Source organism: Haliotis rufescens, unplaced genomic scaffold (genome assembly GCF_023055435.1).
Source record: "Haliotis rufescens isolate VD_foot unplaced genomic scaffold, xgHalRufe1.0.p SCAF_9, whole genome shotgun sequence".
In the NCBI taxonomy this organism is placed as follows: domain Eukaryota; kingdom Metazoa; phylum Mollusca; class Gastropoda; order Lepetellida; family Haliotidae; genus Haliotis; species Haliotis rufescens.
In genome coordinates this window covers 44,864,898-44,882,918 of record NW_025964383.1, presented here as the reverse complement: position 1 = coordinate 44,882,918, position 18,021 = coordinate 44,864,898, and the positions used below count along the sequence as shown (strand labels likewise).

The following is an 18,021-nucleotide window of genomic DNA, read 5'->3' as shown; positions in this document are numbered from 1 at the left end:
GTAGTGAGACATGGCTCTGTTTGTAGTGAGACAGGGCTCTGTTTGTAGTGAGACATGGTTCTGTTTGTAGTGAGACATGGCTCTGTTTGTTGTGAGACAGGGCTCTGTTTGTAGTGAGACATGGCTCTGTTTGTAGTTAGACAGGGCTCTGTTTGTAGTGAGACATGGCTCTGTTTGTAGTGAGACAGGGCTCTGTTTGTAGTGAGACATGGCTCTGTTTGTTGTGAGACATGGCTCTGTTTGTAGTGAGACAGGGCTCTGTTTGTTGTGAGACATGGCTCTGTTTGTAGTGAGACAGGGCTCTGTTTGTAGTGAGACATGGCTCTGTTTGTTGTGAGACAGGGCTCTGTTTGTAGTGAGACATGGCGCTGTTTGTTGTGAGACATGGCTCTGTTTGTAGCAAGACATGGCTCTGTTTGTTAGTGAGTGGGTATTGTATTGCGCCGACTTTAGCAATATTCCAGCAATATCACGGCGGGGGACACCAGAAATGGGCTTCATACATTGTACCCATGTGGGAATTGAACCGGGTCTTCGTCGTGACGAGTGAACACTTTAACCACTAGGCTTCCCCACCCCCTCCCTGTGAGTAGTGAGACATTGTCCACCGCCATGTTATAAATGTAATATTTATATCGGAAGATATAGTCTGTACTGGCTGCTGCTATGATATGTCCTCTGTATACACTGTAACTGGCTTCTAACAGGAGGTAGTAGGCCATATCACAGTTTATCAGTTGGTCATCATCTACTGCCTGCTCTCAATAAACCTGATAGATGACATACAGTTCAACGTCGTATTGACACTATCCCAATACCATTAAAATGATACATAGTCTTATATGAAACATTCCTCTTTATGTGTAAATTTGCAGCTTGACGACAAACTAAAAAATTCATAAATATTTGATTGAGGATGTATGGTCTAGTGTGACTATGTTATCGCGGTATCGGAAAATCTCGTAAACCACATTCCCTGTTTACTGTTTACTTGTCAAATCTAAGCACGATATTCCATCGCTTGATTGAATACAGGAGTCGTTGCGATATATCACGGCTTCTCCTAAGTATACACGTTACCTCTTTCATGATTGTTTCTGGAATGTTTTTGGAATTACCACTACCCCAATTCGAAATTGGTTAAAAAAGGATCCATTTCTTCAGGCGATATCCCTTGACATAACATAAAGTTGTCCTTGAGTTTCTAATGACTGGTACTTTGTTTACCGAATTCGATCAATCCTAATTGATGTGTCATAAAAGTTGAATAAAGAAGAAAAAGCACTTAAGTGTGACATATTTAATATGTTAGTAAGTATTCGCCAGTACGAACCATTATAAATTAACTACCGCGATAATATAGCATACCATGCTTCATGTCTAAGTTTATTGTGTATGGGGGTACATTGATTCAAACGCGTTTCACTGACCAACAACATTAAACACTAACAAGACATTAACACTAACTAGACAAGAGTTGACCCCAACTTTATAAACCTCTAGTGACGTCACTCTATTGTCTCGCCAGGGTCTTCTTTTACCGACTAAACCTCTACTGGTAGTTTACCGGGCATTCCCAGGGTAAGCCCCGGGCATTCCCAGGGTAAGCCCCGGGCATTCCTAGGGTAAGCCCCGGGCTTTCTGCAAGAAATCCCGGGAGATTTTCTACTGAAAGCCTGGTTTTTGTCCCGAAAATTTGAAATTGAGCGTCACAGTTCGATTTAGTTTGTCTTCAGGTCATTGGTCATCTGCTCTTTTTGGATCAGCTTCTTCACGTGATGGCGAGTTCATTTTTTTCAAAATACTAAGTACATGTATGTCAGAGACCGTTGCCTTTTGGTTGTCAGAAGTTCTCTTGTAATTTCGAACGGCGTCGCTCCGATGTCCTGAAACAAATTGTTCAGATTACTGAAAGTATTACACATACAGCATACAAATACACTTAAAAACTATTACAGATTCCAAAAACACCAATATTACCATATATATCATAAATAAAAAAGAGCATCTTACTGGTTTGGAAAAAATATTTCCTTGATATGTTATGACTTTTGCCGAATAACAATTTCTTATTAATGCAGGACTAAAATGTTTATCAACCTACCGGTAATTTCGCAAATCATTTGTTCATCATGGTCACCTTGATACAATCGAGTGGCTGCCGTGGCTCTCAAGGAATGGTTTATCTTCATGCCCTCAATACCGGACGTCTTGCACAGTCTTTTGATGGTAACTTGTAAGGTTATTTCACGCTCGGAGAGTGGATCTCCTAAACGGAATTTAAAGTCATCACTTTCCTTGTCTTCTTCAGCACAGGATGCCGATTCTTTAAGAACTGGGGGCGGTCGGGTAGCCTAGTGGTTAAAGCGTTGGCTCGTCACGCCGAAGACCCGGGTTCGATTCCCGACATGGGTACAATGTGTGAAGCCCATTTCTGGTGTCCCCCGCCGTGATATTGCTGGAATATTGCTAAAAGCGGCGTAAAACCATACTCACTCACTCACTCACTTTAAGAACTGACTGCGTCAGAAATATATCGTTGTCTGCGTCCATCCTCTTCTGTGGAATTCATTCGACTGGCTTGAACCACGTGCGCTCATTGTTACAACGGGCCTGAAGCACGTGCGTCACGTGCAGCGCGCGGATGTACTCCCCGCGTATTGCAGTTAAACTCTCAACAGTAAATATCAATGAAGTCATGTTAATACCAATTAGTAAAATTATTTCTAAATCATATTATTTGATCAGTTCATAAGTGAGATCAAAAACTTGCCCTCGGTTTTGTTTGGGAAGTATGCCCTTGGCCTCGGGAAAGGGGGTCGGGCCTATCGGCCCTCCCCACTTTCCCTCCTCCGCGGGCATACTTCCCAAACAAAACCTCGGGCGCGGTTTTGATCCTACACAAGTAAAACAGTAGAAGCCAACCTACGAGCAGCGGGTACTAGCAGATTACCTGCCTCTCATGAATTACTTCTGCAAGTTCCCAGCACTGACAACGGGTGTGACTCCTGGATTCGACCGTATGATGATCCTTGGTTTGTCAACCCCAAACTGCGGGCTTTCCTCCCTCGTTCATTGAGTGACATGTGATAAGTTTTACACTTCTATTTCCAGGATGACCCACGGTGCCGGCGGTTTCTCCAGTGGCGGCGGGGGTGGGGGGTTCAGCGGCGGGGGTGGGGGGTTCCACATGCACCACCACCACACCACACACCACACTTCAGGAGGAGGAGAGGGAGGAGGAGAGTGTGGGGAATGTTGCTGCTTCTTCGTCATCCTCGGCATCAACATCGCCAGTATCCTCCTCTGCATCAGGAAGATGTCCCGCTACCTCCGGATCGCCCTTCTATGGCTGTATGTCGCCACTGCCGTCCTCACCGCTGGACTTCTCATCAGTCTCAGAGTCTTCGGCACCAACAAGTTCCAGGCCGCTCCAACGGACATGCGCAAAGTAGAGCACGGCGTCAACAACGCGTTTTGTCAGAGCCTCACTCTCAACTCCAGCGATCCTTTCGAAGCCTACAGTTTTGACGAGGAACCCGTGGTCGATCCACGTAGAACTGAGGATTTTAATACAAGCTATTTCATGAGCATAGAGAGCAAACAGTACGAATACTGGGGGTTCTATCTCCTCCCCGGGTCTACACTACAGGTCAACAGCACCACCTCCCATTCACCATTCACGACCCTCTTCGTCATCCAAGGTGACAGCAACCTTCAGACATGGCTGGACGGCAAAGGAGACTGCAGTGGGTGTTACGTTAGCAAACACGACTTGCTACCACACGACACCTATACAATGATCTCCACGGAGGCAGACAACTATTTCTTCGTTTACTTTAACATGGGAATATGGTATACATTATCGACAGCAAACTTCGTCATCAGACGGACTTTGTACGATGTGACGAAATCGACATCAGCTTGTACTTTTGTCCCAGGTCAACGGTCTTGTCTCATGGAGATCTCCCTTAACCCTGAACAGAGCATTGTGTTTCATAGCGGGCGCAGAGCCTTGCACCAGAGCATTGACATGTGGAGCAGCTGTGGGGCACGGGCGTGGATGTATGTGATCGTGTTCGCCCTCATCCCGACCCTGGTGGCTGGAAGTGTCTCCTTCCTCATCTGGAAGTTCTGCAAGGATGACAGGACGGGAGAGAATCAAGCCTTGGTGTCTGATCCAGGACTCAAGGAACTGAAGAGTTAACCTAAATCGTGCGGGTCGCCAAGAACACGTGTAAAACCGTTTTAGGTGGGAAATCATTCGTTTCATTTATTAGACTGTTTGTGCCGCGACGAATTTTGGAGCTTATTTATTTGTCAGATCAAACCAATAATAAATTATCTTCAACATTGTGGTAGCAAAACGATTCTACTCTGAATGTTCTTCTATTTCTTGGTGGCTTTCTCAAACCACATGATAACCAATAAATATTCACATAGATGTGACAAACTTTCATATAGGACATGCGTGTGAGGACACACATTCACACAGGACATGGGTGTAATGACACACATTTACATATGACATAGGTATGTACATACATTCACACAGGACATGCGTATAAGGACACACATTCACACATGACATGGGTATGATGACACACATTCACATATGACATGGATATGATGGCACACATTCACATATGACATGGGTGTAATGACACACATTCACATATGACAAAGGTATGATGACACACATTCACACAGGACATGGATATGATGACACACATTCACACATGACATGGATATGATGACACACATTCACACATGACATGGATATGATGACACACATTCACACATGACATGGGTATAATGACTCACATTCACATATGACATGGATATGATGGCACACATTCACATATGACATACGTATGATGACACACATTCACACAGGACATGCGTATAAGGACACACATTCACACATGACATGGGTATGATGACACACATTCACACAGAACATTAGAATGATGGCACACATTCACACAGGACATGGATATAATGGCACACATTCACACAAGACATTGATATGATGGCACACATTCACACGGAACAAGAGTATGATGACACACATTCACACAGAACATGGATATGATGACACATTCACACAGAACATGGATATGACGGCACACATTCACACAGAACATTAGAATGATGGCACACATTCACACAGGGCATGGGTATGATTACACACATTCACACAGAACATGGGTATGATGACACACATTCACACAGAGCATGGGTATGATTACACACATTCACACAGGACATGGGTATGGTTACACACATTCACACAGGACATGGGTATGATGGCACACATTCACATAGGACATGGGTATGATGACTGATGACACACATTCACATAGGACATGGGTATGATGGCACACATTCACACAGAATATGGGCATGATGGCACACATTCACACAGGACATGGATATGATGACACACATTCACATAGGACATGGGTATGATGACACACATTCACACAGAACATGGATATGATGGCACACATTCACACAGGACATGGGTATGATGACACATTCACACAGAACATGGGTATGATGGCACACATTAACACAGAGCATGGGTATGATTACACACATTCACACAGGACATGGATATGATGACACACATTCACACAGAGCATGGGTATGATGGCACACATTCACACAGAGCATGGGTATGATGACACACATTCACACAGAACATGGATATGATGGCACACATTCACACAGAACATGGATATGATGGCACACATTCACACAGGACATGGGTATGATGACACATTCACACAGAACATGGGTATGATGGCACACATTCACACAGAGCATGGGTATGATGACACACATTCACACAGAACATGGGTATGATGACACACATTCACACAGGACATGGGTATGATGACACACATTCACACAGGACATGGGTATGATGACACATTCACACAGAACATGGGTATGATGGCACACATTCACACAGAACATGGATATGATGACACACATTCACACAGGACATGGATATGATGACACACATTCACACAGAACATGGGTGCGATGACACACATTCACACAGAACATGGGTATGATGACACACATTCACACAGAACATGGATATGATGACACACATTCACACAGGACATGGGTGCGATGACACACATTCACACAGGACATTAGCATGATGACACACATTCACACAGAACATGGGTATGATGACACACATTCACACAGGACATGGGTATGATGACACACATTCACACAGAACATGGATATGATGACACACATTCACACAGGACATGGGTATGATGACACATTCACACAGAACAAGGGTATGATGACACACATTCACACAGAACATGGATATGATGACACACATTCACACAGAGCATGGGTATGATGACACACATTCACACAGGACATGGATATGATGACACACATTCACACAGAACATGGGTATGATGACACACATTCACACAGAACATGGGTATGATGACACACATTCACACAGGACATGGATATGATGACACACATTCACACAGGACATGGATATGATGACACACATTCACACAGAACATGGATATGATGACACACATTCACACAGAACATGGGTATGATGACACACATTCACACAGGACATGGATATGATGACACACATTCACACAGAACATGGGTATGATGACACACATTCACACAGAACATGGGTATGATGGCACACATTCACACAGGACATGGATATGATGACACACATTCACACAGGACATGGGTATGATGACACACATTCACACAGGACATGGATATGATGACACACATTCACACAGAACATGGGTATGATGGCACATATTCACACAGAACATGGGTATGATGACACATATTCACACAGAACATGGGTATGATGACACACATTCACACAGAACATGGATATGATGACACACATTCACACAGAACATGGGTATGATGACACACATTCACACAGGACATGGATATGATGACACACATTCACACAAAACATGGGTATGATGACACACATTCACACAGGACATGGATATGATGACACACATTCACACAGGACATGGGTATGATGACACACATTCACACAGAACATGGGTATGATGACACACATTCACACAGAACATGGATATGATGACACACATTCACACAGGACATGGGTATGATGACACACATTCACACAGAACATGGATATGATGACACACATTCACACAGGACCTGGGTATGATGACACATTCACACAGAACATGGGTATGATGACACACATTCACACAGAACATGGATATGATGACACACATTCACACAGAACATGGGTATGATGACACACATTCACACAGGACATGGATATGATGACACACATTCACACAGAACATGGGTATGATGACACACATTCACACAGAACATGGATATGATGACACACATTCACACAGGACATGGATACGATGACACACATTCACACAGAGCATGGGTATGATGACACACATTCACACAGAACATGGGTATGATGACACACATTCACAAAGAGCATGGGTATGATGGCACACATTCACACAGAACATGGGTATGATGACACACATTCACACAGAACATGGATATGATGGCACACATTCACACAGAACATGGATATGATGGCACACATTCACACAGGACATGGGTATGATGACACATTCACACAGAACATGGGTTTGATGGCACACATTCACACAGAGCATGGGTATGATTACACACATTCACACAGGACATGGATATGATGACACACATTCACACAGAGCATGGGTATGATGGCACACATTCACACAGAGCATGGGTATGATGACACACATTCACACAGAACATGGGTATGATGACACACATTCACACAGGACATGGATATGATGACTGATCACACACATTCACACAGAACATGGGTATGATGACACATATTCAAACAGAACATGGGTATGATGACACACATTCACACAGAACATGGATATGATGACACACATTCACACAGAGCATGGGTATGATGACACACATTCACACAGAACATGGGTATGATGACACACATTCACACAGGACATGGATATGATGACACACATTCACACAGGACATGGATATGATGACACACATTCACACAGAACATGGGTATGATGACACACATTCACACAGAACATGGGTATGATGGCACACATTCACACAGGACATGGATATGATGACACACATTCACACAGGACATGGGTATGATGACACACATTCACACAGGACATGGATATGATGACACACATTCACAAAGAACATGGGTATGATGGCACATATTCACACAGAACATGGGTATGATGACACACATTCACACAGAACATGGGTATGATGACACACATTCACACAGAACATGGATATGATGACACACATTCACACAGAACATGGGTATGATGACACACATTCACACAGGACATGGATATGATGACACACATTCTCACAGAACATTAGAATGATGGCACACATTCACACAGAACATGGGTACGATGACACACATTCACATATGACATGGGTATGGTGACACACATTCTCACAAAACATGGATATGACGGCACATATTCACACAGGACATTAGTATGATGGCACACATTCACACAGGACATGGGTGCGATGACACACATTCACACAGGACATTAGCATGATGACACACATTCACACAGAACATGGATATGATGACACACATTCACACAGGACATGGATATGATGACACACATTCACACAGGACATGGGTGTGATGACACACATTCACACAGGACATGGGTTTGATGACACACATTCACACAGGACATGGATATGATGACACACATTCACACAGGACATGGGTGCGATGACACACATTCACACATGACATTAGCATGATGACACACATTCACACAGGACATGGGTATGATGGCACACATTCACACAGGACATGGATATGATGACACACATTCACACAGAACATGGATATGATGACACACATTCACACAGGACATGGATATGTTGACACACATTCACACAGGACATGGATATGTTGACACACATTCACACAGGACATGGATATGATGACACACATTCACACAGGACATGGATATGTTGACACACATTCACACAGGACATGGATATGATGACACACATTCACACAGGACATGGATATGTTGACACACATTCACACAGGACATGGATATGATGACACACATTCACACAGGACATGGATATGATGACACACATTCACACAGGACATGGATATGATGACACACATTCACACAGGACATGGGTATGATGGCACACATTCACACAGGACATGGATATGATGACACACATTCACACAGAACATGGATATGATGACACACATTCACACAGGACATGGATATGTTGACACACATTCACACAGGACATGGATATGATGACACACATTCACACAGGACATGGATATGATGACACACATTCACACAGAACATGGATATGATGACACACATTTACACAGAACATGGATATGATGGCACACATTCACACAGGACATTGGTATGGTGACACACATTCCCACAGGACATGGATATGATGACACATTCACACAGGACATGGATATGATGGCACACATTCACACAGGACATGGGTATGGTGACACACATTCACACAGGACATGGATATGATGACACATTCACACAGGACATGGATATGATGGCACACATTCACACAGGACATGGGTATGGTGACACACATTCACACAGGACATGGATATGATGACACATTCACACAGGACATGGATATGATGGCACACATTCACACAGGACATGGGTATGGTGACACACATTCACACAGGACATCACCTCAGTAACCCAGGGAAGAATGTGTCCCCAGCACCCCATTGCTGGTCGTAAGAGGCGACCAATTTGGGCAACCCATTTGCCGTGAGTTGCGTCCCTGTGTCGGTGGAGGAAGGGACTCTGGTGGTTGAGGGCACTGGAAGCAGGAACCGTGTTCTTTTGCTCAGCACCACTTCGGTCCTAGGTTCACCTCGACGGGTGGTAGGATAGGCCCGATCCTATCAATCAACCGGTCATGCCAAGCCCTGTGCGTGTATTTGTATGCAACTATTGTTTTGTTTTTGACCATGTGATTAATGTTTTTAGAATGATAAAAATGATGATGACGATCCGCGGTGAGTGGGGACCAGGGGTTCCGAACTATTTGTCTGTCATCGTATTTCCCAAACAACCTGGCTCAAATCGAAATAAAACAAGACGTCTTGACGTCTTGAAATTGACTTTATATTCCTCCCTCTTCATCTCGGCGACAGTCTGAATTTCAAGCTCTCTATGGTCAACTTCCCAAGCCATGTTTTATTATGGGCGATCTAAATAGGCACAATCCTCTTTGGGTACTGCTCAGACAAGTAGCAAGGGGAAGCTTTTAGAATATTGAATTTCTAACAACGACTTATGTATACATAATGAATTCTCCAAAAAAATATCTACATACTGAAACACGTGCTTACTCTGATATCGGTTTATCTATTAAAGATTCAGATTTATTAAACGAATTTGAGTGGTCTATGTGGAAATACTCCTTCGACAAGATGGAACTTTTCTAAAGTCAACTGGCCATTGTTTGAAATTCTTTCATCCAATAAATGAAAGCCTGATCTCTTTATTGACTTTACTGATCCTGAGCAATTATTTTCTGATTAATTAAAGAAAATAGCTGATGAATGTTTTCCTAGGTCCTCTAGGAATCCCCACATTAGTAAACCTTGATTTTACAAAGACTGCAAACAAGCTAGGAAAGCAAGGAAAAGGGGGAGGACTATTTCAATAGCCATCCTTTGGTCCTCAATATGAACAATGAATTTAATTGCTATAGCCAGGCGGGCGTTTGAACAGAATAAACGCCAATCTTGGCAAAATTGTTTCAATAATAAATTCACTAACTAAAATTCCAAGGTATGGAACATGATACAGAAAAGTAAGGTAAGGGTTTTTAATCTAGCATCCATCATCTTAAGAGTGGGGACGAACTATTAACTGATAAATCAGCTATTGCAAATACACTTGGTGAAAAGTTAGCAAAACATTCTTCTTCCTCAAACCCTGTCCCTCAGTTCCAAAAATACTAAAAACCACAAGAAAAAAACCTGTAGAACTACCATGAACAGTTCTAACCCTATACATGCAGTGAAATTGCAGAGCCCTAAAGAACAACTTTATTGATTTGCAGCTGACACAAGATTTGAAGCCACAAGATCAGCCTTTTGTTCACAGGAAACACACTATAAACATTAGACAATTCATATCATTTCTTTTCACCTCCAGGGGGTAAGGCAACTGGAGGTTCTTCAATCTTGTCGAGGCAGGGAGTTACTCATAGTGCTCTTCCTCTTAAATAACCCCCTACAAGCTATCGCAGTTCGTATCACAAAGCACATTGTTTTTCTCTGTGCTCTCTTTACATTCTTTCAACTTCGTATCTTCAGCAAACCGATCTTCAAGCTCCATGACCAGCTTCCTAAGCCTTGTATCATAATGGTCGATTTGAACGGATGTAATCCACTTAGGGGTTGTGGCCCTACAAGCAGTAAGAGCAAGAGCTTTGAAGATTATATTTCCAACTATGCTTTATGCATTTTTACATCCCGGTACAGGAACATACACTTACCCTTTGGCAAGCTACCGATACTGCTACAGGAGCTGATAACATTCATTATCAACTCCTGGAGCACTAACCATTGAATATTGTTGATGAAATTTTGTCGTTAGGGAAATGTCCTCCTTCATGGCGTGATTCTGTAGTTGCCACAGTATCCAAACCCGGACGAGATCGTACTGACCCTTTAAATTACCGACCAATATCATTGATGAGCAGCGCTTTTAAAACCATGGAGGGCATGTTAAATGATCGACTTGTTTGGTACATAGAAACCAAGTATCTTATTACTAAAACAGAAGTACCATAGGTCATTTGGTCCGCTTATAATCATTTGTTAAAATGCAAAATTAAATAAACAACATGCAGTGTCTATCTTTTTCGATCTAGCAAAAAGCATATGGCACTACGTGGAAACATTACATTTTTAAAGATTTTCATTATTTTAAATTGCGAGGCCGTTTGGCTTTTTTGACGCATTTGCAAGCGCCACCATCATTAGATCCAGAACTGTATCATTAAGATTACCAGATAGACAATTTATGTCCATTTGTACGGCCGAGTCAAAGGCAATATTGACAGCACTTGATTATATAAATAACCAATCAAAACATAAACAATTTGTTATATTTTCGGATACTCTGTCCTGTCTTCAGGCAATACAAAATCAGTCTTTCAATCGATTTTGTAAATATTATATATTGATCTTGCTATTGGCCAATATGACAGTCTTTTGTTGGTCACCAAGCCATGTAGGAATCATTGGAAACACAATGGCTTCTTCTTCAGCTAAAGCAACGCTCAACAAATCTTCTGATCCCATAAAATGATTATAAGTTATTAGATGTTACATCCCAGATCTAATGCAACAAAAGAGGGACACGCAAGTTGATATCAATAACTTACATCAAACTAAACCAGCTATTGCTTTCACGTACTTGGGCTGTCAGTCCAGATTTGAAGAGATCATAATGAGGCGATATTGTGTTGGCCATAGCAGGTACACTCATGACTATTTATTGAAGGGTGAGGATCCTCCATCATGTATCCCTTGTGATGAGAGAATCACGGTGAAGCATGTCCTGCTTGACTGTGTTGTTTTGCCGTCACAAGGGATAAATATTTCAATTCTTCATCTGTCAAAGATATTTTAATAGTATAAGTACTCAATATAATTAATTTTTTTTAAAGGATATGGACATGTTTCAGAAATGTTGAATAATATGTTTTATTATAACTGTTGTTTGCGATTGTTAGTGGTTGTATTCTTCAAGGGGGTTAAAGTACTGTAACATTATTGTCCCTCTACGTCAGTTCTACATCATTCACACTCAAATTGGGCCAACCGCGATTTTAGTCTTTAGTATATTTGTTAATTTTAATTGATGGCTAAACTTGTATACGAGGGATGGTGTAAATCCTGCTGGGTTCCATGCAGGCAGGAACTACATGTCCCCATGGTCCCTAGTATATGGATACACCTTCAGTTGTTGGCGATCTATAGCCCGTTTTATATCATGTATTGTCAAGTATAGTATTTTTTATGGAGAGACACTAGTTTTGAATATACACTCTTCAAAAAATGAATGTAGGTCATTGAACCTGACTTTACAAAAAATCCGGTATATAAATTGGACATATGTCATTGAAAAATGTTGGTGGCCTGATATTCAACAAACGGTGCTTCAAAACGCAGCCATTGTCGATTTGCATTGTCTTCAACGGCATTGTTTTCACACTTGTTCAAAAATATCATGAAGGAAAACAGAGCCGTGAATGCTGCCAGTTCAGCGCAACCTTGTGGCCTTATGTGACATGACAATTAACAGTATTCAATGCCTTTGTACAACGATAACATGTGACTATCGAGGTCCAAAATTTCATATTTGTATCTATGATATTTAATTAAATATATCGACATTATTAGGTACAATGGATTTACTGAGTTTATATCTGTGCTAAGTCAAGCTATTTTGCTGTCCTTTGTTGACAGATTTTATATAGTCTAAACTGATATCTTCTTAACGTATAAATTGCTTTAGTGACGAAATGGGCGAAATAATGTCGATGTGACTATAAATCGTAACAAACTCACCGAAGTGCCAACTAACTATAATTTCTCACTTCTTCAGCGTGTGGACAATTTCGTTCTACTAGTGACCTTATTATTTGTTTGGTCGCTGTCTTTTCGATACCATAGGCCACTAGAGCATCTGTTATTAATAATTCACATATGCATGTCTAATAAACCGACATATTTCAAAGCACAGTTTCCAAAGATTGTTCTGAAGACATGTGTGATATGATTATTACCAGGATTGTAAAGGTTGGATAGTATGAGGTCAAAACCCTCATCACTCCATTCATTCGCAGGAACAAGATAGGCATCATGTATCAAAAGTTCCTATTGATACCGAATTTGTGAGCTCCGCCTTATTGATGGACAAGCATAAAGTGCAGACGCATATCCTTACACAGGAAAGTGGCCTTCAATCTGGCTGTTTCAGGCTGGATTTATTGTGATTTAATATTCTCTGATTCACCAATCAGAGAGGAGTAATCTCAAAGTTCATGGTGGAATCATGATTTTGATACACAAATCACAAAAACCACCATTTTGTTACTGATGTACGGTTACATTTTAAAATGGATACGAAATATGTACACAAAGAAAGAAGTTAAGCACACCCTTATATATTTCATTATTGTTTGGTCCCAATATTTGTAACAGTCATGAAAGATATAATTACGGGAAGAATTACGTTTTCTCGAGATGATGTAATCAGTCATGCGTGACGAAAGCTCACGTGCCATGCATGGTATGCCCGTATCATCACACTGTCGTAGTCGAGAAACATGCCGGTGATGTACAGGACCGTCCCAGATCCGGAAGAATTCCTGTGACGACACATCGCGAAAACCTTCTTCGTCTCATACGCCGAGAACACGTTTTAACAAGTACTCATCTGAAACAGCTGTGGTTGCCCAGTCGTCGTTTCAGCACCAGAACCGTCAGGAACCGGCTGAAAGCAGCAGGACTGAGGGCTAGACGAGTCATAAAGCGTCCCTTGTTTAGAGATTACCACAAAGCTGCTCGTTTAGCATGGTGTATTGCGCGACAGAACTGGAATCTGAGAACTTGGATTGGTCAGACGAAAGTCGCTTTCTGCTCCACGTCACTGATGGAAGAACGAGAGTTTGGAGGCACCGGAACACGGCTTACACCCCAGGAACATTAAAACCACAGTTGCATACGGCGGGGGCTCGGTAATGGTTTGAGGGTTTATCTCTCATGATTGCAGGTTGGATTTGGTCACCATAAGGGGCAGCTTAACAGGGGCTCAGTACATCCCATGTCGTGGATTGCATGAGGGACAATGCCATAACGACTCTACCCTGGCCAGGGGCGGTCGGGTAGCCTAGTGGTTAAAGCGTTCGCTCGTCACGCCGAAGACCCGGGTTCGATTCCCGACATGGGTACAATGTGTGAAGCCCATTTATGGTGTCCCCCGCCGTGATATTGCTGGAATATTGCTAAAGGCGGCGTAAAACCAAACTCACTCACTCACTCACTACCCTGGCCAGCAATGAGCCCAGATTTGAACCCCCTTGAACATGTTTGGGATATTCTGGGGCGGCGCATACAGACACGAGATCCTCATGTACAAGATGTACGCCAATTGGAAGCAGCATTGCATCAGGAGTGGTTGTTGTTGATCCATCAACAGATCCAACGTCTGACTGGGTGGAATGCGTCATCCGGGCACGTGGCGGATATAGTTATACATTCACATTTATGAGTGGCATGTGATAAATCTTGTATGGGTGTTGAGTGAGTGAGTGAGTGGTGTGTTCACGCCAGTTTGAGCAATATTCCAACAGTATAAATCGGTGGGGGACACTAGAAACAAATTGTACCCATGTGGACAATCGAACCCGGGCCTTCGGTGGGACAAGCGAACGCTGTAATAACTGGACTACTTCAGCGCCGCTGTTTCAGATGAATTTATAGAAGAATGTGTATCATGTTTCTCTAGAATCTAGTGATTATTGAACTAGGATTATTCGAAATGACGTTAAAATAAACTTTATATCGTTCTTTATCAAATACGTTGGGGTCTGTTTAATGGCCAACACTTTTATCGATGTGCACATGCCCTGCGTAAGGTTGCAAGTGAAGTAGGAGATGCTTCGTTTTGAAGTATTTTATTTCACATTCTTAATAAATTATTCCTTTCCCCTGATACAAGCAATCTACACTGAAACATCGATACGTGTACACATCCGAAAATGCTGCTGTAAAGGTAGGGTCATATAATACATAACTTAATTTGATTCGCAGTTAAACCTTCATTAGCTGTCGGGTTCATTAAACCCTAATGGTTCATAAAAAGTAATGTTTCATTCGTTATTGTTTGTTTGTTGATTAACGCCGCACTCAGCAATATTCCAGCTATGTGACGGTGGTCTGTAAATAATCGAGTCTGGACCAGACAATCCAGTGACCGACATCATGAGCATCGATCTACCCAACTGGGATACGGTGACATTCATCAACCAAGTCAGTGAGCCTGACCATCCAATCCCGTTAGTCGCCTCTTTCGACATGCATAGTCGCCTTTTACGGCAAGTATGGGTTGCTTAAGACCTATTCTACCCCGGATCTTGACGGGTCTCATTCGTTACTGCCGGCATTAAATGGACAGCACAAAACCGTCCTTAAACTATCATTAACTATGCTACTTGAAATGGAAAATGTCCATTAACGTGACAATGTCTTTGTGGAAATCTAGGACACAAGAGGGATATTTAGTCAGAGTCAGGATTATTTTTGACGGCAGAACTTCAACGCCGACGTCTCCTGTTCTCTTCACTGATGGGGGGACGGGAGGCCCAGTCGTCTAAGGCACCGCGATTCGCTGTGCAGAGTTGCGTCCCTTGGGCACGCCAGAAACCTATGATTGTGGATTCGAATCCCGATTCGCCCCGATTATTTTTCTAGGTTTGTACATGTAAGCACGATACCCGTGCTCGTGGGTTTCACTGAAGTGGTAAACGTCTGAGACCTGCATCACTTCGGGCTTTCCTCCCACATTAAGCTGACACGCTGCGATATAACTGGAATACTGTTAAAAGCGGCGTTAAACCCAACTCACTCACTCTTCACTGATGACACATGTTTCCTTCGTCACAATCTGATGGCAGGACAAATGTCCAAGCCTGCGAGATCCCCTGATCTGACAGCAATCAAACACGTTTGTGATGAAATGGATCAACGTTTGCTACGTTTTCCAAATCATCCAATAACGTTGCAGGAACTACAGCGTATCCTTCCTAAGATATGGAATGCCATTCCACAGACAGAGTCCCCAATGAGGCAAGGATGACAGTCCTGCATTCATGCAAAAGGTGGACATACTAGGTACCTACTGTGTGAACTTGCTTCGGAACTCCCTCGTGTGCCATGGCTGATTTGCATATGAGAGGAGCGCTCTTCAATAGTTCCTTCCACGTGGCATTATTTATGGCAATTCATTTGTTTTGACAGATCATGTTTGTTTTGTATATGCCGCAAAAACGTTTACCTTTGCGTACATCAATCTTACTTTTACAATATTTATCATGAATGTTCAGTCTTCAACAAGCTGGTTAATTCGTCGAAGAAGATTGATTCAGACCATTAGATGTCATGTTTTATTCGAAATCATTGTCATAATAAGAAACATAACCATAGACGATTTTGAATAAGTCATGACCAAGGGTTATATATCAAGCAAACTACCAGGTATTGTGTGTCAGCCTTCTGTTGTGTTGTTAGTGACGGCACGCACATTATAAACCTGTCGTGACCCTTGAAAGACGTGTCACAGATTTGCTGCTGCACATTATTTGGCATGCTGTTTCTAGTGTCCGTGTGTGTGCACCTTGTTGCTTGTAGCACAGACAACGATGTCATGAGGATGTGGGTAAAGACATCAGGATCTCAGACGGATCAGTGTTTCTTGAAGCAGCGGAATACAGAGGCTGTACAACGCTGTTTGACAAAGGATGATGCGGACCGTGATACCTGTTTTGAACAACTTGACATCAGAGTTAGGCCTCTAAGTTTTACCCCAGCAATGATAACAACGCTGACCCCAGAGGCGACAGCGGCTAGTTTTCGAGAAGATGACTGCAAATGTAGCTTCACAAACCTGCTTCTCTCATCCCACAACGAAACTGTGTTCCGCTACCCCAAAGACCTGAGCGGGATCTCTACACCCGACATCAAACGACAAAGATTCGTGTCGACGCCAAACCTCGAAAGGCCCTTTTACGACCCCGATTGGTGGATTGTTGACTCCAGTCACTGTCACTTCATCGCTCTCACGACGTCCACAA

At 42.6% G+C, this 18,021-nt stretch overlaps 1 protein-coding gene across 1 annotated transcript; it reads left to right on the top strand.

Annotated features, from left to right (window-relative positions):
- Positions 1-3,190: 3,190 nt before the first annotated feature.
- On the top strand, positions 3,191-4,347 carry LOC124127429. Its single transcript, XM_046490826.2, has one exon. The coding sequence runs from the start codon at positions 3,191-3,193 to the stop codon at positions 4,205-4,207; it is 1,017 nt and encodes a 338-aa protein (XP_046346782.2). The 3' UTR covers positions 4,208-4,347.
- Positions 4,348-18,021: the final 13,674 nt, after the last annotated feature.

What these genes read in the sequence shown, in the direction of transcription:
- LOC124127429 (XM_046490826.2), top strand. Translation starts at nt 3,191, where the DNA reads ATGCACCACCACCACACCACACACCACACTTCAGGAGGAGGAGAGGGA.